The following is a 22,359-nucleotide window of genomic DNA, read 5'->3' on the forward strand; positions in this document are numbered from 1 at the left end:
TTTGGGTCCATTATAGTGAACACTGAGAATTTCAACCATCTTGTAATTTTAAATTTTAGTAATAGCGATCTGTCCGGTACTATTCCAGCAAACTTTTACGCTTTATTTTAGGGATGGGTGCGGGTCGAGAACTGAATCGAACCAAAATTTTTGGATATCTAGTAAGTGGAACCGTCGGGTCCAAACATAATTATGGAACCGTTTGAGTTCGATTCCGTTCGGTTTGGTTCCGTTCGGTTCTGTACTATAATTAAATTTTTTAACATTTATAACAACATTATATAAATACAACTAATGATACATTCAATAGTTTTTGAATGCCATAGACTAGTAGACTACATTGTTCAAATGATCGCTACGGTCAAAACTTCGGTCGACGGAGGTCGCAATTTCGATCGGATATCACAGTATCGGTCGACGATTGTATAGGTTTTGAAATGTCAGCAAGGCTGCGATAGTGAGTGCGAGAGTCGAGACAACGTTATGCACTTTGGTGTAGGTGTTTAGAGTTATTTAGATGATTGGATCTTGTTGGGCTAAGAAATGAAACAATAAAATGGGTAATGGGGCCAAAAATAAAAAAATTAGAAATGAAATAAATTATTAGGCCAAAAATTTAGATTTAGAAATTGTTAATTTGTTTAGAAAAAAATAAAATTACAATAATTTGATTTACTCAATATAAAAAAAAAAAAATAGAAAGATTCGGTTCTTATTCGATTTTTCGGTTCTTGATTCGTACCTGTTGGTTCTCAATTCAGATACCCATTCGGGTATTTAATTTGACAAGAACCGTCGAGTTCGGTTCGGGAGATTTGCCCAGCCCTACTTTATTTCACTGAACAGAATTTTTTAAGAGAGTTGACATCCGATCTTTTGGGTTCACGGAATCTATAAATGCTTGCATTGCACGTAAACATATCTATAAGTGTAGCTCCTCAACATTTCGCTAGTGATGGGGTGTTTAGAGTATTAACATCTTCTAACCTAAATTTTTTTGAAGAAGTTTTGTGTTTTATTGATGCAGTTTGAAAGGGAATTAAAGATAAAAATTTGGTTCCCAAACAATATTAGTTCTGTGTGTTAAAGAAAAAGTTTTTACCGTATTAGAGTGTGGTAAAAAACTTATTTCTAATTTGATTGTTAACATGAGTTAAATGTGTGTGAATTAATCTGCGGAGACCATTCAGAATGTTAAATCAATGGACTCAGTTTGATTCAGAATATGGTAATACTTTTATTTCAAGGGATTTAATAAAAAAATTTGTTCCACACTATTTGTGAGATGCAATGTTTTCTCCCTTATAGTTATTAGTAGATTGAAAGTGTAAAAAGTAATTGAGATAGAATATGTGTCATCTAATATGGAAATAATTTGTTCTTGTATAAACCGTGTACTTTTCAAAGCATATAGTAAATTAACTCAGATAAATTCTAGCACTAGGCATTAAGAGTGGAAGAACTAATATTCTATAGTTAGGGATGACAGTGGGCTGAGCCGAACCGGCTCGGCTCGTTAACCCACGAGCTCGGCTCGGGCTCGTGGCTAGCCGAGCTTGGGCTCGGCTCATTGAAGTTGGGCGAGCTCGGCTCTGCCCACGAGCTCGTGGGCCGAGCTGAGCTTCGGCTCGTGAATTCACCTATTTTTATTTTTTTTAAATAAAGAAAAAATTTTCAAATTTTATTGATAAAATTTTATTTTTTTCCACATTTTTGGACGAGCTGACCTAGCGAGCTCTGCTCGTTGGACGGGACCCCCCGCTCGGCTTGAGCTTGATGAGCCCAAGCAGCCCACGAGACAAGCTTTGACGAGCCGAACCGGCTCGACTCAATTGACATCCCTATCTATAGTGTTTATATTGTGTTAATTAAGATTAATTCTTCTTTATATTTTATGTTACTCAATCATTTGTGCAATAAAGTTGTAATTATTTGTTGAAAAAGAAAGTTAAATGCATACTCTTGAAATTATTCAATTTTCATGTTGAAGAACATTCAACAGTTTTGTAGCATAGCATCGTTTTCTTTGTAGCTCGTAGTTTCATTTTATGTTTAAATGTTTTACAATTTTCGAAACATGTTTGATCAATTTTTATTTTTTTACTTTGCTGCCTATGTGTATAGGGCTCAATTATATTACTTAGCTTGTGCAATTGAATACTCTATTTTCAAGATCTCTTTTGGGTAAAGGTTTCTACATACGTTTTTTTCTTTAGTTGATTGTTCATGATTTTCTGTAGAAGTTTTCGACTTTTTTTTAAGGTTTTATTCATTTCCTTCTTTTGTTCATCCTCTTAGGTTCACTGCTAGTTTCAATCACACTACATCTAGAGTTCGATTTCTTTTCTTCTAGTTGTCAAGTAATGTACAATCTTATTTTCTATTTCTTTCCTTTTGTGTTCAGTTCTCATGTGTTAAATTTTCTAACTTCATTTCTTTTATAGAATATTAATCATCTAGATTATTTGTATAATTTTCGTTTTGTTAATTCATTTCTTTTTGTTCTTATTTTTTTTCTTGTTTTTTCTTCCCTATTAATTTTTTATTCTTATCATTTCTTATGTAATCTTTTCTTTTTACACCATATTTGTTTTGTACTTCTAATTTCTTTTACATTTCAACAACATTTATACAACATTCAAAATTCTCTTTCAATGATGTTTCTTTTTTTTTCTTTCTTTTTTTTTCTTAAAAAAAAAACAATCCATAAAAATATATAATCAAAACATAACAAGTTTAGATCTCCCCTCGCATTGAAAGCAAATGAACAAAACATATTCTTGGCGTCTACAATCCCAACAATATATGAAAAAATTTCAAACTCATCCATAGAACATTAGCCTAATAAAAGAAGCCAGCGCTTCTCCACCGCCATTCTTTCTCCTAACCTCTTCATGGTCCATGAGGCCTGCAGACATCGTCAACACAATGTATCCAAACTGTCTGCAGGGTAGTAAGCTTGTAGTCCATCCCTCAATTTCCTTGACACTAACATCAAAGCGAGGGCTAATGACTCCGCACTTGTTCAACCTTCCATTGAGTTCGACCACAATTTTACTAGATCGGTGGTCATCTACATAATCAAGCTTCCAAATATATCCATGCTTCTACATCACCAAGGAAAACTGAATAATGACCTTGGATGAGGGTCTAATCATGACCTGACGCTTCCCTCGCTTCTCCGCATTATACATACTCTTGAGAGCATCATTTAGAACACTAACTCTCACTATCTTTGCTTACAAATAATGATGTGCTGGAAGCCAAGAAAGATCTCAAGGAGCCGGTGCCACACCAGGAGCTAGGGTTTTGAGCTTTTTTTTTTCCTGATTATGACTACTGCATTAGTTTCTTAATTTTAACTTTTTTATCCGTATAATCATGACCTGAAGCTTCCCTCGCTTCTCCGCATTGTACATACTCTGGAGAGCATCATTTAGAACACTAACTCTCACTATCTTTGCTTACAGATAATGCAGTGCTGGAAGCCAAGAGAGATCTCAAGGAGCCGGTGCCACACCAGGAGTAGGGTTTTGAGCTTTTTTCTGATTATGACTACTGCATTAGTTTCTTAATTTTAACTTTTTCATCTGTCTAATTAAATTATTCGCTTTTCTCAACTGTCTTTCTTTTACTCTACTTTTAGTTAAGAGTGAGATTCTTTTCAGATAATTGTGATTTTGATGAAACATTTTTCAAATAAAGGATTTTTAGTGAAGTTCTCATGTAAGTAGGCTGTATATTTTAGAAGATGCCCTTTGTGTCCATTGTCTTTTAGAGAATAAATTTGTCTCATAGGCAGCAGAATTAGAAACCCTTTCTGGCGGATTATTAGAAATTGACATCTGCTCATATGGCCTTAAGGCGGGATCTTGCAGCTGCTCAGCTGGAAGTAGAGAAACTCTAAACACCACAAACAGAAGGTGATATTCAGATTCGAATTTTTGACGATTGCAAAATGGGTAGCTGACATAAGAGCTGGTGAGATGGTTAAGTAAGATCTGCAATGCGCCTATCTTGAAGCACAGACCTCACTGACAGCGAAGCAAGAGTTGACTACTCAAATCTAGACAGCCACTTAGAATATGGACAACTGTGATGTTTTTCCCGAAATGAATGTAAAAAGCAAGCAGACTCAAGTCAGATGGCAAGCAGTCTCTGAATATCGTGTTCTCTAATTGACTTGGATCAGGCTTCACTAAAGCTTTTGTATAGTGCCATCTTGATCTTAACTATTGTAGAATTGTTCATCGCATTTTAAGACTAAGCAGTAGACTCATTGCAGTACAGATATTCACAGAAAGTAGTCATTTGTAGCACTAAATATTTGAAAATGCTTCATTACACATCTATCAAAATTTTGTCCATCAATAACATATCTGAAATTGTATAACACAAGGAATAAAAAATACGATTGCAAAACTAAATTTATTTTAGGGGAATTTACAAAAAATGTCACAAAAATAAAAGTTCCAAAAAAAATTTCACTTTCATTTTATGTGAGCAAAAATGTCACTTTTTGGGAGTGAAAAGTTCAAATTACCCTTAATGACATATTTTTAGTAGCATTTAATGCTTGATTTGAAGGAGACGCATTGATTTGATGAGATGATTTAATATCTATATACAACATGGTAAATGTGTATTTTATTGATTAATATGAATTTTTGTTAATAAAAAAGGGTAAAAGAAAATAAAAAATGACACATAAACTACAAACCCTAAATTTTCTCCATCTTCTTCATTTTTATTGATCAAGAAGATAATTCTGTTGCATTCTCCATCTATTTTGAGAGATTAGCAATTACAAATTATTGATATTTTACTCTTATAACTTTTTGTTTCTTAAATGTTAAATACAACATGAGCATATTTATTTGAAAATTTTGAAACTATTATGAATTAATTTGTTTGATTTTGGAGTCTTTCACAAAATGTCATTATCACCATTAAAGTTTTAATCAATTTTTTCCATTGAAACCAAACACTGTTTTTATAAATGTCTCTTTAATGATAAGACCAATATGACCTTTTCATTTTGTCATTTGGTGGCTCAATAGTAATGACTACACTTAATATGTTGTGCTAAAGAAGCTTGAGTTCTACTCACTGCCGTTTGCTTCCCGACATTTTTGACAGTTTAACTGTTGAATTTGACATTTATAAACCGTCGGGTTAGACGTTTGAATATCGAACCCGACATTTACAAACTTTTCGGATATATAGTTTTACTGTCAATTTGGACACTTCAAAACGACGGAGACACTTTATTTGACCTTTTGCTATTTTATGGATTTACGTATTATGCAGTGCCACTTCCATGATATTAAATGCTAACATATTGATTTTGAATTCTTATCGTTGCAATTTCAACATTTCAGGTATGAGTAATCATTTGAGATTTATTGTATCACATGGGAAAAAGTTTGTTCATGCGAATAACAAATGGAAGTAGAGAGGGAACAAAACCACTTCCATTTTAGTACCAATAAGCATTACCGTAACCGAACTTTTGTTAAGTTTGAAGGACAAACTTGGTATCCTTGATCCCCGCACTCAAATTGAATTGAAGCTCAAAGTCCCTAACTTGAATGTACCTCCGGCCGAAATATGGACGATGAAGACTTAAATTGGTAATAAAAGTGGTTGTCAAATGTAATCTTGAAAATGTTCCGCCTTTTGCAGTGTACATTCCGAACTTATGTTATTAATTCGTTGTTATTATCATATGCCAACAAAAAATTGGTCATTATGTTTCGCAAGCAAAGTACCGATCATTACAGTTCCATTAACACAAACGGGATGAATATGTTATTTTCATTATAAAATTAGTCGATCATTATGGTTCCGTTAGCTTTAACTAACGGTTTGTCGAAATGGAAAATTAATTTTCATGAGACGATAATTCACAAACAAAACACCAACATTACGTCACGATAGTTCATATGTCGTTTCCAATAGATGGTCTCTGTAATTATCAATAGTTGGGAACAATAACGGCTTTTAAAAATACACTACTACGATTACCCATTATGGACATGCTATTGCTACATTTACGTAGAGGACATGGCCAAAATCATCCCTCCCACAAATACTATACATAATTTCCTACAAAATGGCCATTTATTGTACACTTGCATTGCTATCTCCATTTTAAGCTTCTCCCCCACTTTCTCCATCAGAATTGTCTGAGCTTATGACAATTATTTCTGGAGGTAGAAGGTGAGCTAGCCACTCGTCCGAGTCGAATTGTGATTCAATTGGACCCTTGACCTCGAAGACTTGATCGAGCACGCTATTCGGTGACTTAGATGCACTTGACACTTCGTTGAACTCGGTACCATGGTGCTCAACGCTTACCTCCTTATTGTTCAAGGATAAAATGATGGGAAATTCAGTGGCTGAACCCAGTATCGGCGGATGCATATTGGGGTTGAATGGTTCATTATTGGAGGTGGATGAACCCACTATCTTGTATTAATTAACTGTTTTAATATGGGAGTCTTACAAGAGCTTCTCTAGTCTTTCAAGGGGTGGATTATAAACATGAACTCATGTACTGCTATTTATAATGAACTTGTTGGAGGATGGTTAATTAAGGTCAATTACTTCCCAACTACCAACTTATTTTCATTACATCTCAAATTTAATTTGATAGACAATTGGTGTGATGCCTTGAACCACAAAGTATACTTATATTAGTCAGACATTCACTATAATTTTCTCATTGGTGTTTAAAGGAGAAACTTATAAAATACACAAATTTCCATTTTCCTGAAACTTATAATCTCTCTGATTTTCATTTATAAACTATGATCCGGGTATTGGTTAAACTTATAATTTTCATTTTTTCGAAGAAGAGAAACTTATAAAATGCACAAATTTCCTTATTTTTTGAAAGCGAGAAGTTTATAAAATACACCAATCCCCATTTTTCAATTGGATGGCAGTTTTAATCTCTAGGTCGAACGAGTTCAAAAGGCAAGAAACTTACAAAGTGCGCCAAAAAAGTTTCCGTACCAACATTTTCCGTCTAAATCCACACAGTTTCTTTGACAATGAATGTCACTTGAACATACCCAACATTTCTCAAAAAATAAATATACAATAATGTAAAACAAAATGTTTCTCCATGCATTCTCCTCAATCACCCGAAGTAGAACATTGTCAACGTTGCTCTTTCTTTGACATAGATATTGATTAGTTCTACCTCCCATTACAACAAGAACGTGTCGACCAACACTTTGATGCTTGTTCAGGTCATGAGTACGAATCTGCACATAGGCTATCATACATCAGTAAAATGAGTGTATCGAGATAAAGCACGCAGAAAGCAAAGTGAAGAAATGCAATACCGTCAAGGTCCATGCTATCTTTATCAATCATCTCATAAAATAACAAAACGTTTGCCAGAATTTCAGAAAGGTGTGTAGAGTTTGTGATTCAATCCATTTGCATTATAAACTGTATCGGAGTAGGGTTTTATTGCATCTAGTAAGAGCTCAATAAGTGCAGTTATACATCAAGTTCTAAATTTCATGATATTTAAGTTTTCGAATGTAATTGTACTACTGAAGTGTGCCAAAACAAAAAAAAAAAACTGCTCACTTATTTTTTTGCTCTCTTTGCAATCCTCCTCGTGTACAAAGTCTTAGGCATGCAGATTGCCGCATCTTAGTGATAGGTGGCTTATCCCCGAGCACGGTTGTGGTGGCCTCCACCGGCATTTCACTTGCATCGCCTACAAAATATTGCAAAGGGCCCTAAACATTTAACCGAACCTGTACCACTGACCATAACCAATCAGATCAAAGTTTTCCTACAAGAAACTTAACCGTCCCCCTCTGCCATGCTGTTAGCGGAAGCAACTAGGTCCTGCTCAACGTTTCCCGCACCAGCATGGGGAACTCCCTCGTCGTCACCATCCTTCGAACCGACACAAGCTTCTTTGTCGTCGTCGTCATCATGTACGGGTGGTTGGGGGTCCATGCCATCTCCGCTTGCTACTGCAAAACAACATACTCAATATTAAACCCTAGCGTATAGTTCAGTAGGTCTAGCATGACTACTTGGGAATGACGAGACTCTTTACTATGAAACAAAATTAAACAAGATAATTAACTCAATACCGTTCCCCTCTTGCATGTCAATGCCCATCTCTTCGTCATGGTCGTCAGGCGACAGTGGTGGTCTCCTCCGTCTACAATAAATGAACAATTGCATTGAAATGAACGAGCTCAATATTTGACGCCAATAAGTGTACAATAAATCAACATTGAAATATTTGACATGAACGAGCTCAATATTCGGATACACACCATTATGTACTTACATTATCACGTGAATCCCTGACAAAAAATAGAGACTATAAATATAGCCTACATAAGCATAAATAGTTACAAAATTAAAAAATTCAGCTATGTTACCATTGAATTTCACCTAGGAGCATACAATGTTTAGGTGACGGTTACAGCAAACTAAAATATTTGTGCGCATCACTAATAAAAATTGCAAAACATTTTAAAGTAAAAAGCTATACAAAAGTACTATCACTTTATGTTTCCATTGTGAAATAAACACATTCAAAAGTACTGTCACGTCATTAATTACGTAAAACAACAGTTATATTATCCTTGAGAATATTTGACTATTTCCCTAGTTAATTCCTACAATGTATCTGATATGTTGTTTAATTTAACGTTGGTTGACTTTCTATCCGCTCGAATGGAGTCCTAGTCGACGTAGTGGGCACTCGAATACATGTCGATCATTGTATATTTGCGTTAATGTCATTGTCATATTGAACGATTATGGTTGATGCCAATGGTACATCAATGTGTACTTCTATGCAAAAGTGATTTGTGTCGTATTTGTTACAAAAATTTAATAATGGAAGAAATTAATAGAATCTACCAAGATTTGAAGTATAACATCGAAATGATACATTTGTTTTCAACTAAACATATTTAACGTAAAATATAAGAATTTGGCATTGTATAACTACCATATTACGGAACTTACCGTCTGCTGCAAGCATAGGAAACTTCATAACTGTTCTGTCATGTACCTTTCGGGTCAACACCTTCATACGAAATAATCAAGTTTCAAATGTCTATGTTAAGAAATCAAAATAGTTGAGCAATTGTTTTTTAAAACTGAAAGTGGTAACTACCATATTACGGAACTTACCGTCTGCTGCAAGCATAGGAAACTTCATTACTGTTCTGTCATGTACCTTTCGGGTCAACACCTTCATACGAAATAATCAAGTTTCAAATGTCTAGGTTAAGAAATCAAAATAGTTGAGCAATTGTTTTTTAAAACTGAAAGTGGTAACACATACCAATTGCCTCCTTTACCCATCTAGTTAACAGACCCTTCAGTAGTTTGGACTACCAACTTTCAGGTCGGTATCTTTATACAAAACAACCATGCTTGAAATCATAAAGATAAAAACTTCAAACAGTGGGACAAATACGTTTTTGAATTAAAATGATAATACATACCAATTCCCTCATTTACCTAGCTAGCCGATGGACCCTCCTGTAGTCCAATCAAGCACCTTTTTGGTCCGTGACTTCTTTATTTAGAATAACAGTTTATCTCTACAGATGGATTCATAACTATTATATTTATATTTCATGAAGTAGTAATGGTGCTCAGATGATATGTTATACATTTCAACCCCTAAAATCACACTTAGAAGCGAAGTTTAACAAAATTTGACTTCTGCAACAAACTGTCGAGAATTTCAGAGCCTAACTGTCGGTTAGCCTCGACAGATGATTTCGTTACTGTCAGAATTGACATTTACATTTCACATTCATATTGGTTTTACAAGATATGAAGAGTTAAGTTATGACAAATATGATATGTGTTATACTTATAGATTCAAATAGCACCACTTTTAATATACTCGGCAATAAGTTTTATATGTAAATGCAAAAGCATTTTCAAGAATGAAAAATAGAATGATCCAAAACTTAAAACAACATTCAAATAACCTCGAATAATCATATAAAGACACTTAACCGAGCTTATTTGTACATATTGACCAGAATATACCCAATTCAATCTTGGCTCATTTCACAAACTAAAAAATTAAACTCAAACTCAATTTGTCCAATAATGACCAATAACCAATATTTACATGAAAGAAAAGTGAAAAACATAATTATAAAAAATAAATTTATAGATAACTTATATAAACCATAATGTTAACATTTTCATATAACTAGAAAAATAGACAACAAAAATTGAAAAAATGAGACATATTGTACTAATCTAGGGCAAAAATTGTGAAGAATAAAAAAATAAATACCGTTAAATTTGAAAAATCAGAAGAGAAGAGAGCAAAAAATGCAAAAGGAAAGAAAAAAGAAAACCTCAAGCGATTAATAGTGATCTTCATCGGTAGTGAGGTGAGAGCATTTGATGTGATGTTTTAAAAATTTTTGTACTATTTTTCATCTAGTCAAATCAATTTTTAATGAAGGACATGTAAGATATTTGAATTATCTAGAGGGACATAAATATTCAAAATTGACAATCTTACAAAGATTTTAAAAAAATGACATTTTTGTATATGTAAAACCAAAAATTGACTATTTTGGTAATTTTCACTTTATGAAAAATAGAATGACAATTAGTTCTGATAGCAAAAAAAAACCTCCAGGGACAAGTATTATATATGTATGTAAATATGGTTAAGTATTATATACGAACATTGTCCCATCATTATTATTGAATCGTGTTGGATTATTGAAGTAGAGTCCCTCCACAGAGTCGCACTGTCTTCTTTAATCAAACGGTAAAATATCAAATCCCCATAAAAAGTTAAATAATATTTATTTTCTCTTTTTTACATCCATAAAATGTATTAAAAAATTTCTTAATAAAAAAATAAAATGTTGAGATAAACGTAGGAATACAATCAACTCAATAAGAAACGATTAAAATAATATTAGCGAAAGAAGTTAGCTTGTAAAGTTTGACATGCTTTATTCCCATTGTACACAACATGAACTACATCACACTTTCTGAAACAAAGCTACAAAATAGCAATTATATTGCAAAGAAGGTCGACGAGGGATGCTAAAATGAATCTCATTGACACCATTTGTGAGAAGCTAAGCACCAACTTGTCACTTAAAGGGCATAGTCGCCCTAAAGGCCATTTTTGAAAGTACGTAACTCTTATTCATTGTGGAGTATATGTCATTTTGGGTGTAATAGGTCTTGAACCCGTAACCATTAGGTTAAAAGCCCAATGCTGTGCCAACTTTTTACTATTTTTCTTAAAGCTTGTTCACCTAATGAATAAGAGACCACTCTATTCCATTTTTTATTTTATTTTCTTGGAACTAAATTTTCTTTATATATATATATATATATATCCCCATTAATTATTAAAGGATAATAAATAAATAAATATCTTTATTGGTATTCAGATAATAATCACAAATTTAGCCAAACGCCTCTCTGGCCTCGAGTGCGATTTCTCATTCATGCTTTCTCGTCTGCGTGTGTTTCTTCAGAGTTCAGATTAGTCTAAACATTCAGGTTTTATACTTTTTCTCTAATTTCCTTAGTCGGCATGTTTTGATTTTGTTATCATCGTATGTATATGTTCTATGTGCACTTCCAATTTTCAGTGGCGTAGCTAACTGTAAAATTCATTCAGAGAGTTTGGGTTTTCGGTAAATGACATCTGATCACTGAATTTACACAGGGCGAATTGAATAGAAATCACGGGCTGAATGTATATATGTATGCTGTATATTTAGGTATCATAGGTGGGTTGTACTCGTTGTGTAAATTGGTTTCTTACCCCTTTTTTGGGGAGGGTTTCGAGGTTTACGGGATATAGACTCCGGCAGGTGGAATTGGAAAGTGGTTGAACTAAAAAGGGATGTTAAGGAAAGAAGAGAAGTAATTAATTTGTTTTTGCTGCCTGCGTTTGCTTCATTGAAATGGAGAAACGGGAAATAATGTGTTCATTAAACTTAATTCATAGATTTTAGATAGAAACAGGAAAGAATGAGAGAATTATGATCTTCCATGCCAGTGTCTGGATTTTGTACTAGACATTGCTGGAAAATATCTGTATCTATGGACATACAGTGTCTTGTAAAGGGATTGAGGGAACCTATACTTGTGCACATCATTTGGCTTTAAATTGGGCCAATCACGGGACAAGTGGCAGTGTATCTATCCACGGCTGCGAGTTATCTAAATTTGTCAGTGCAAGCATTGAATTTTTTTATATGTGACCTGGCCTTCACGGTCTGAGAGTGAAGCTTCAATACCAAATCCTCCATACTTTTGGAAATTACTCACTGGCACTTGGTCCTAAATCTTGATGTTGTCTTCCTGGACATGGAGGTATATTACAAAAGGCAAACATTAAAATGTTGATTATCTAGGTTTATGGCCTTGTAAGTGGTGAAGTTTATGGAATTGTGGAATCATAGAAATGCGGGCAGATAATGCATTAAAGGAAAGACTTTTTCAATTGCCCTAATTCAAATTTCATTACAAGCGTTAGGCACTATAGATAGGTAGTTCTATTGGTACCAACAAAATGTCACAATCAACATAAGCCTCAAAAGAAATGTTGGAAGCATAATCTGAAAATGATTAATGTTCTTTCTACATGTTGTTTCCCTTTTGCTTTCTTTAAATGAATGTAGATTTCTCTTCGAAAAAGAGATTACTTCCACTTGACAAACATCCTCAGTTTTTTTTTAAGGAAGGCCATTAGATTTTTTCCTTCCAGCGATTGATGTGCAATGTCATGCATTTCCTTCACAAGGATACATTTCTAAATACCACTCGAAATCTTGGTTGCGTATTTCGGTGAGAATGGCTACATTTCTGCCATATGATATGTATTTCTTCCGGTTTTGCATATATAATGCCAATTTACCCCTGATTTTCTGTGCTCTCTAAAATTTCCATTTCCACATAGAGTTACCCATATAATTTCCTGACTACCATGTTACTTGAAAGTACCTATTCTCAATGAACGGTGAATCATACCTTTTACCTAGTTGTGGTTCGCATTCTTGATTCATTCTGTGGACTGGAGATAGCCATATACTACCTATTTGTAGGCTGAATAAGAACTGCAATATTGAGCTGACCATACCCCTTTTCCACCATCCCATGATTGAAACAAGGAACTTTATCCATAGAAGAATAGCTGAATCAAATGTTTTGCTTGCCTTAACTTGTCCCTGGGAGGTTATTTTTGCTATCAAAACTAATTGTCCTTCTATTAAATTAAATTCAGTTTTGCAATCGTATTTTTTATTCCTTGTGTTATACAATTTCAGATATGTTATTGATGGATTAAATTTTGATAGTTGTGTAATGAAGCATTTTCAAATATTTAGTGCTACAAATGACTGCTTTCTGTGAATATCTCTATTGCAATGAGTCTACTGCTGAGTCTCGAAATGTGATGAACATTTCCACTATAGTTAAGATCAGGATGGCACTGTACAAAAGATTCAGTGAAGCCTGGATCCAAGTCAATTAGAGAACACGATATTCTGACACTGTTTGCCATCTGACTTGAGTCTGCTTGCTTTTTACATTCTGCTATGTCCTATTACAATACTATTAGTTGCTTTCGTAGTTTTATTACAGACTGTAACCTGTAATTTTGTGTTGCTTTTGTATTATGACAGATAGCAGCGAAATTCTCTAGTCTTGGTAAGTTTTGGCTCAAATGGCTTCTAGAAGGAATATACCACTAGGACATGAAAGGCGTTCTTCTGATGCTCCAGGCATGACGCGTCATGGTCCATTGTCTGCTGCCCGCCACCCTAGAGAACAACTTTCTCCAGCATTTTTAGAGAATAAATTTGTTTCTCAGGCAGCAGAATTAGAAACTCTTTCTTCGGATCATCAGAAATTGACATCTTCCCATATGGCCTTGAGACAGGATCTTGTAGCTGCTCAGCAGGAGGTAGAGAAACTCAGAGAACATATAAGAAGCACACAAACAGAAGGTGATATTCAGATTCGGATTTTGTTGGACAAGATTGCAAAATGGGAAGCTGACATTAGAGCTGGTGAGAGGGTTAAGAAAGATCTGCAACAGGCCCACCTTGAAGCACGGAGCTTGGTGACAGCGAAGCAAGAATTGACTGGTCAAATCCAGAAAGCCACCCAGGATATGGACAAAGCACGTGATGACTTGAAAAAGCTTCCAGAAATGAATGCTGAACTCGATAGCTTGAGGCAAGAACACCAGAGGTTGCGGTGAGTGTTTTACTGTTCATTATTTTCTTCAATGATCTCTCACGGTAGATTTCATTTGATATTTTATTTATTGTAATGGATTGCACCTTGATAGGATTTATTGTTTATCTGAAGGATTTGCTATTAGGTGTTTTTGATGCTTTTTCCTGCATATTTATTGGAGACTTGCGGGCTTGACTATATTTCAAAGACAGAAATATGCTAAGATAATTTGAAATCAATGGATTACGCAGTACTCCTTGTGTTTATATTCACTGCAATTGCTTGTTATTTTTAATTGGACGATAGAAGTTCATCTATTTAAATTATTATTTATTGTTTGGGACTGCAGCAAGACTTTTGAGTATGAAAAAGGTCTAAACGTAGAGAAAGTGGAACAGATGAAGGTCATGGAGAAAGACCTGGTTGGTTTGGCTGAAGAAGTGGAAAGACTTCGTGCTGAAGTTTCAAATGCTGAGAAGGCGGCACATGGTAATCAGCTTCATTTATAATTTCAGGCATCAATTAGGAATCTACCCCCATTCTTTTCGATTTTTACTAATTGCAATTTCTTAATATGTGTAGTTCCAAACCTGTATGGTGGTCCGTACATGAATCCACATCCTTCTTATCCACATCCGATGAACACAAATGTGGGGTATATAGATGATTATGGTAGACCTCAATACATGGGTGGTGTTGCTGTGGGAGAGGGAATGATTCCGTCTGGCAGTGGCTCTACTCCTGCCGTTAATCCCGCTTGGGGAGGATCATATGATATGTCCCATACTCTGAGGTGAATGTGCATCAGATACATTTACCAGTGATACTTCCTCCAAATGGTCCATTTGGATTCTTCATTTTGCCCAGTAAACTGGATTCCTGTAGTTCTTCACAACTTGTTTATTAGAATCAAACTGTACAAAAATCAATACTCTCTGTGGAACATGTGTTTTACTCTCCTATTTATCACAACCTCCTGGTTCTCCTTGCCTTTTTTCTCTCTAATTTTTAGTTTTGGATCATTTGTTGGTATTGCAGTTTGCCAAGGATGAACAAGCACATACTACAACACTGTTGTACAGTGTTTAAAAAAGGACGAATCTCTCTCGAAAAAGAATTTATTTAACTTTATCGCAATAGGTTAGATCATAGATGCAATTTTCTGTCACCTACAAACAGGTTAATCATTTGCAGCCCTCTCATTTTGAATAAAAGAATTTCTTAAACAGTGCTTTTTCCAAAACGTGAACTTGGAAGTTCACATTTTTCGTTGCCTATCACACGGAATTTTTCTGATGTACTCTTGGTAAGAAAATACTAACATTTTCAACAACTTTTTTCTTGAATAATCCACTAGAATGCAACAAAAATGTCATCATAAACCAAGAACAAGATAAAAATAATTCCTTAAAATCGACCACAAAGGAATAAAACCAGAAGACATAAAGAAGCCTACAAAAATCTGCTGCTAACCTGCATACTGCTCCCACATTGTAGCAACAAATAACAACAAATGTGAAATCATAAGTAACAAAGACATAACACTAAGGAAAGTCCCAAGTTTCAACCATTTTCCTTCTAATGTCTTAACATATCCATTTTTACATGCATTGCAGTTGTAGCATAGCATGGTTTCATCATTTTTCCATAAATCACAGTCTCTGTCATATGGGATTGTGCCATCTATATTATCTTTGTTTCCTCTTCTCCAGTAAGTCGCATTCACGAACTCCATCTCGCATGTCGATGGTGGCGTGCAGCATCCCGACTTTGTAAAGATACAAAAAATAAATAAATAAAGATTCGAATCAAATAAGATAAATGCATGTCATATCAGAATCGATAAGATTAGAAACAAGATATTTGCTAACAAAATCGATGTCGGAATGAATAGTACCTCGATGGGGGACAAATTACTAGTCGAGACACTGTTTGAGTCGAGCATATACGATCTGGAGATCAAATCCTTACACGTTCTTGTCTCATAAATGCAAAGCTTGATATCATTCCAATTGTTTCTATTATGCACCTTCAGATCAAGCCACCTAGGTGAAGCAACGATCCTCCGGGTCTCCCAATCTCCTAGAATCCCGAGCCCTACGATGAGCGTTAAAATCGTCAGAATGACGATCACGACAAGTCCAGGTGCAGGAAACTTAGCCCTGGTGTAAATCACAGCATTGCTGAGGAAGAAAATAACCAACATTCCAATGCCAACCCCACTTTGCAATCTGGGCAAGTTTTTCAACAGCCCTTCACAATCATATTGCTGAATGTAAAGCAACCATATACCTAAAAACAGAATTGGGATAGAAAGAAGAAAAGTAAGTAGGACTAATAGAAGCACAACTTTCTTGGAATTAAGTGATTTTACTCCGCGCATAATCTCTTTTTTGGGTTCAGCTTTATCAGGAATTTCTTCTTTGGTTTCAGGTTTTTCTTCATAAACTGTCAGTGCTACTGACTCTGGAGGTGGATTACTTGTATTGTTTTCTGGTCCAGCCATGTTGATGAGGATGGCAACAACGTTAATATTAGTTTGTTTGTTGATTTTAATGTTAGAACAAGTTTTGATTAATAAAATGTTTATTTTGGGGGTATAAATTTACTGTCATTTCACTGAATCAATCTAACATCACGTTTGCTATAAACTCTCCACTTTGAGAAATTATTGGATAGGTGGTTGGTTGTAAGAACAAGTCCAATCTCTCAACTGAATCTAAAATTGCCTTAAAATATTTTACTGGAGTAAGCTTAAAAAGCTTTAGTTAACCAGCAAGGAAAAAAAATAAAATATTATTATATTATTACTGAAACATTTATGTTATGTTTAATTCTAAGAATTGAGTTATGCTATAAAAGGAGAGAAAAAGAGAAGAGAGAACAAAAATCAGTAGACTTATATGTGTTTTATTAAGAACCACACCCCTATATTTATAGGTAATAATATTTAGGGTTACAGGGCATAATTGTCATTCACTAATAAACTTACCATTTACAACAATTCCCTTGAATGACACATTATAAAATATATGCCTCATTAAAATATTGTTTGATAAAAATTTAATGGGACAAAAAAATTCAAATGAAGAAAAAAGAGTATAGTTATTTTTTGGAGTATTAAAAATAAATGTTGTCTCATTAGTAGTTTGCAAGAAAAATCCAGTAGGATAAAATCTAAGCAAACGAAAAAGAATATAGCGACTCCCCCTAATATTGATCATTGAAAATCTTTGAGTTGATGCATTCCAATCTCATGAACTAATTTCTTGAATGTAGATGTTTGCATTGCTTTTATCAATAAACCGATCACATTGTCATTTGAGCGAATTTGTTGGACATCAATATCATCATTCTTTTAAAGCTCATGTGTATGAAATAATTTTAGAGAAATATATTCGTCTTATTACCTTTGATATAGCCTGATTTGAGTTGTGCAATACAAGCCGCTTTATCTTCAAACAAAATTGTTGGTCTATCTTTTGTTGAAATTAACCCACATTGATAAGATTTATGGAAGGCCTCAAGATGACAAGGAATTGACGCCACTTGATAAGGGGTGCGAGACCTTGGAGAGCCAACAAAGTCGTCCGACTATTTGATAGAGTTATGTAATTCAAAATGCCGAGGTTTACAAGCCAAATTCCAAGTATATGTGGGGACGCCGAAAGCCAAAACAACTTGAAGGCAATGCAATTCAAGAAGCTGGGAATAGGGTCTACTGTAAAGCCATGCGATCGCAAGGCTTTAAGCCTCATGCGGTTGCCCAAGAGGAAGAAGAAAACTGATCGATGGCAAATGTTGATTCATGCGGCCACATTGTGTATTTCGACTCCAATAATTTTAATTTTCTCTCGAGAATGACATTTTGGTTCAAATACATACTTTTGGTAACTTTCATAATTCTAGGACTCCTTGATTTCATTTTATCATGTTTTTAGGGTTTAGTACAAATAGGATATTTTATTTTTCATTGAAATAAACTTTTGATATTTGAGAGAATTTATACAAGGGGCTATTTGCTTCCACTTTTCTTGTTCTTCATTGAACAATTCGAACTTATCAAGAAATCTCTTTTCTTGTGGCGTTCACAAATCAGGCTAAGATTCACTAATTGTGTAATCAAGAGGTCAGTAAATTCTTTGTTGGTTACTTGGTTCTTAAGTTTTGGGTTAAATCCAAAACTTTGCTTATTGGTATTCTTGGGATTTGGTCTCAATCTCGATGTGGGTTTCTTAGCCGTCGTTGCTACGTGAATTCATATAAGTTGGTATCAGAATTTAGGCTCCAAAATCAAGATTACATCTTTCATTTTTTTGTTAAGTCTTTTGTTTTTGTTTTTCTACGTTCTTGTTGTTTTTGAGTCTTTGATCAGTAAAATTGTCGTTAAATTTTTAAAAGTTGTTTTTGGACTTATTTAGCATCCAAACAACTTTTGTTTATTTTGCTAATATCATAGTCAATTTTCTATCAAAAGGAGTAAAAAAAAAAAGGACAAATTATTATTGTTATTATTGATTTATTTTGGGAATTGCCAGCCTTCTACAAAGTTTTGAGTCAAATTTGATCTGTCCAGTCTAAAATTCAAGAATCACTTTCTTGAATTTTCATAATCTCCTTTCAAATTTTGTCCAATTCTTTTGAGTCCCCTTAAAGTCACAAAGCTTACATTTCATCCGATTAAAATCCACAAGAATTATTCGAGATTGAGTTTGAATTTGTTTCTGAAACATTTGATTGGAAGTATTGAGTGAAAAAAGGCCAAGTAGTGATACACAAGCGAAGTATGTTAGGCAAAAATATTTTGAATTTAGGATGTCTGAAATGGAAGGATCAAATTCAGACAGGAACGGTAATCAAATCAACATGTCTGACAATGTGATGCGAAGGTTTGAGAGGCTGTTTGTGGATATGTGAGATATGATGGATCGATAGGAGGCTTGGATGGAAATGCTAGACACTACAGTTACTAATCTTCACAGGGAGTAGTGTGTAGAAGTACCTAATGTAAAAAGATAGGGTAGACAAGAACGTAGGATGAAGATGTATGATGAGTATGTATACGGTAGTAATATGGATGAGGAGACATTAATGGAGGTTGAAATGTGGGGAATGAGGAATAGAGGTGATAGGATTGAAAGATGGGTAGAAATAATAACGGAGACGAAGTGAATGGAGGCATGGGCAATGTAAAAATGTCAATCCCAAGTGATCCAGAACTTTACTTAGAGTGGGAGAAGAAGTTGGAATTGATCTTCGATTGCTACAATTATTTGGAAGAGAAGAAAGTAAAGATAACAGTCCTTGAGTTCACTAATTATGCAATAACTTTGTGGGATCAAGTGGCGACATCGAGGCAGAGGAATCGGGAGAGACCTATCAATACTTGGGATGAGTGGAAAGCTATTATGCGGAAGAGGTTCATGCCTAGTCACTATTATAGGGAACTTCATCAAAAGTTACAAAGTTTGTACCAGAGGTTAAGGACTGTAGACGACTACCACAAAGAGATGGAAATATTAATGATTAGGGAGAATGTGGAGGAGGATTGGGAAGCCACTATGGCTCTGTTTCTAAATGGGTTGGATAGGGATATTGCTAATGTAGTATGGTTGCAATATTATGTGGAGTTTGCTTCATTGCTTTTCACTGAACAATTTGAACTTATCAAGAAATCTCTTTTCTTGTGGCGTTCACAAATCTGACTGGGATTCGCTAATTGTGTGATCAAGAGGTTGGCAAACTCTTGTTTGTTGGTTACTTGGTTCATAAGTTTTAGGTTAAATTCAAAACCTTGCTTATTGACATTTTTGGGATTTGGTCTCAATCTCGTTGTGGGTTTCGTAACTGCCATTGCTATGTAGGTTCACATCACACATGATGTTTAGATATAATGGGTCTATTTCTCATGAATTGCAATAATTTCAAAATGATTTGAAGATATTGCTGTCAAAAATTGTTTCACAGATTTTCATGATATAGCTGTTCTTCCATGTGTAAATATATATCTTGTTTGTGATTTAGCATTATGTGAGTCAGAGAGATAACCTGCATTTGTATATCTCACTAAAGCAAATCCCGACTTTTGAGAATATAATAATCTCAAATCATGATTTTATGCACTTTAGGTAAAGAAAAATATGTTTAACACTATTCCAATATCTTTGAGTGGTGTAGAGTTATATCTTACAAAGAGATTTACAAAATAGTTATGTCCGATTTAGCGCAGCTTGCAAAATAAGTTAATGCTCCAATTGCACGAAGATATAGTACTTCAGGACCAAGAACTTTTTCTCTATATTCAAGTGAAAGAAATGAATCACTTTTCACATCAAATGATTAAATAACCATAGGTGATGTCAATTGATGTATATTATCCATATAAAAACGCTTTTAAAACTTTTCTATATATATAGATTGATGAACAAATAATCCTACTGGGAAGTGTTCAATCTTCAATCTAAGACAAATTTTGGTTTTTCCAAATCTTTCATTTCAAAGTTATTTTTCAAATAATTACCAGTTTTGTTGAGTTCTTCGAGAGTTCCAATTAAATTTGAATCATCAACATAAACTGTCATAATTGTAAATCCAACATTTGTTTTCTTTATGAAAACACATAGGCATGCATTGTACTTTTTATAGCATTCTTTCAACAAATATCCGTTAAGGAGATTATACCACGTGTCCATTTATTTGAATAATCATTTCTTCGATTGATGTATTTCAATACATTTATTTTGATTCATTGCTATATGATGCAGTACATCATGTGCAAAATTGTTGTCGACAATTTTTTCTTTTCGTTTCTATTTCTTTTCACATAATGACATAACTTATTGAGATATCTTAAGTTTCAATACTTCAGGTACCTGCACCTCATCTAAGGTTTTATAATTTATTATGTCTAAATACTCATCAAGAGTATGTATCTCCTTAATGAGACCATATTTGTTAAGTGCTTCGTTTTACTTCGAAGAATTTTGTATTAGAATCAAACACCATCACACTTCAGACATGTCATAGATATATCAAGTATAATGCTAACAAATGGTTCTCATAGGACATCAATTCGCGTTGGAGCATTTAAAATTGGTGCGTGAGATATTGTTTATCTCTTTGATCAGTAAATGTATATATCTTTTGAACGTCTGATTCGAATAATATTTTGCGATGGATTTAGATGATGATGCATCTATACATTATTTTCACGCAGAGGCTTTGTTGTAGCACTTGTCATGTTGCTTTGTGCGAAGCAACAATAGTGGTGCGAGGGATGATGAAGAGATGGAGAATGGTAGAAATGTTTTTAGATTTGGGAAGAAAAAGAGTAGGTATGGAGAGATATAGAGAGATAAAGGAGGGGAAATTTAATTAGGGTTTGAGAAGAAAATTGTATATTTAATATTTAAATATGAAATATCTAATTTGTGAATAATGAAACCTCCACCCTGTTTTTAGAATGATAATCTTCAAAAATAGGGTGGGATGTAATTTCCATTTTTTTTTATCTAGCCTATAAATTATAAAAAATTATAAATTATAAAAAATGAAAAATTATATAAAAAATCAGTTCCATTCGAGTACATACGATTCTAATTCAAAAACCAATAACCAACCGGATTAAGTTGGTTTCAATTTCAATTCTTAATTTCTTTATTGGAATCGGATGGAATCTTTGGTTCCGATTCAGGAGGTTCGATTTCAATTAAAGTGTCCCAACCTAATTAGGACAATAACAAAAAGATCCACCTAGCCCAAAACCCATTCATCTTTTTTCCTCTACCATAAGCCATTGCCATTGACCATCTCCTCCACCATCATCGATGACCCCACCTTAACTGTCATTAGCGCACCACCACTCTATGGCAACGAAAACACCTTCTTTTTCATCTTTTACCGTGGATTGTTAGAAAAATAACATTTTTTACTATATCCATGGCAATGGGCAATTTGATGAGAATTCATTCCAAACATGAAAGAATAACTTCGACACTCGAAGCTCTCGAATTAGTTTTGGTCCATAAGTATGCAGGTGCTTGTTCGTATCTCTATCTAAATGAACCAAGTGAGAGTATAATAGGTGTACCATGTAGATCCTCCATT

General features: G+C 34.2%; 2 protein-coding genes and 1 pseudogene across 4 annotated transcripts; 1 reads left to right on the forward strand and 2 right to left on the reverse strand.

The window, feature by feature from the left end:
- Window positions 1-2,822: 2,822 nt before the first annotated feature.
- On the reverse strand, window positions 2,823-3,419 carry LOC111404578 (annotated as a pseudogene).
- An 8,021-nt stretch (window positions 3,420-11,440) lies between these two features.
- Window positions 11,441-15,251, forward strand: LOC111403725 (protein FLX-like 4). Of its 3 annotated transcripts, none has more exons than XM_023032331.1 (4): window positions 11,441-11,562; window positions 13,695-14,271; window positions 14,603-14,742; window positions 14,836-15,251. In XM_023032331.1, the coding sequence occupies exons 2-4, from the start codon at window positions 13,736-13,738 to the stop codon at window positions 15,048-15,050; spliced, it is 891 nt and encodes a 296-aa protein (XP_022888099.1). In that variant the 5' UTR covers window positions 11,441-11,562; window positions 13,695-13,735; the 3' UTR covers window positions 15,051-15,251. The 3 variants fall into 3 exon arrangements, with proteins under 3 accessions (XP_022888099.1, XP_022888100.1, XP_022888101.1); XM_023032332.1 differs by having other exon boundaries at window positions 11,444-11,562; window positions 13,699-14,271; XM_023032333.1 differs by having other exon boundaries at window positions 11,446-11,562; window positions 13,702-14,271.
- A 390-nt stretch (window positions 15,252-15,641) lies between these two features.
- LOC111404937 (tetraspanin-15) lies at window positions 15,642-16,780 on the reverse strand. The gene is made up of 2 exons (XM_023033663.1): window positions 16,151-16,780; window positions 15,642-16,021 (listed from the first exon to the last, which is right to left on the reverse strand). Exons 1-2 carry the CDS (start codon window positions 16,757-16,759, stop codon window positions 15,722-15,724), a joined length of 909 nt encoding a protein of 302 aa, XP_022889431.1. The 5' UTR covers window positions 16,760-16,780; the 3' UTR covers window positions 15,642-15,721.
- Between the last annotated feature and the right edge of the window lie 5,579 nt (window positions 16,781-22,359).

This window comes from Olea europaea, chromosome 11 (genome assembly GCF_002742605.1).
Source record: "Olea europaea var. sylvestris chromosome 11, O_europaea_v1, whole genome shotgun sequence".
Classification (NCBI taxonomy): domain Eukaryota; kingdom Viridiplantae; phylum Streptophyta; class Magnoliopsida; order Lamiales; family Oleaceae; genus Olea; species Olea europaea.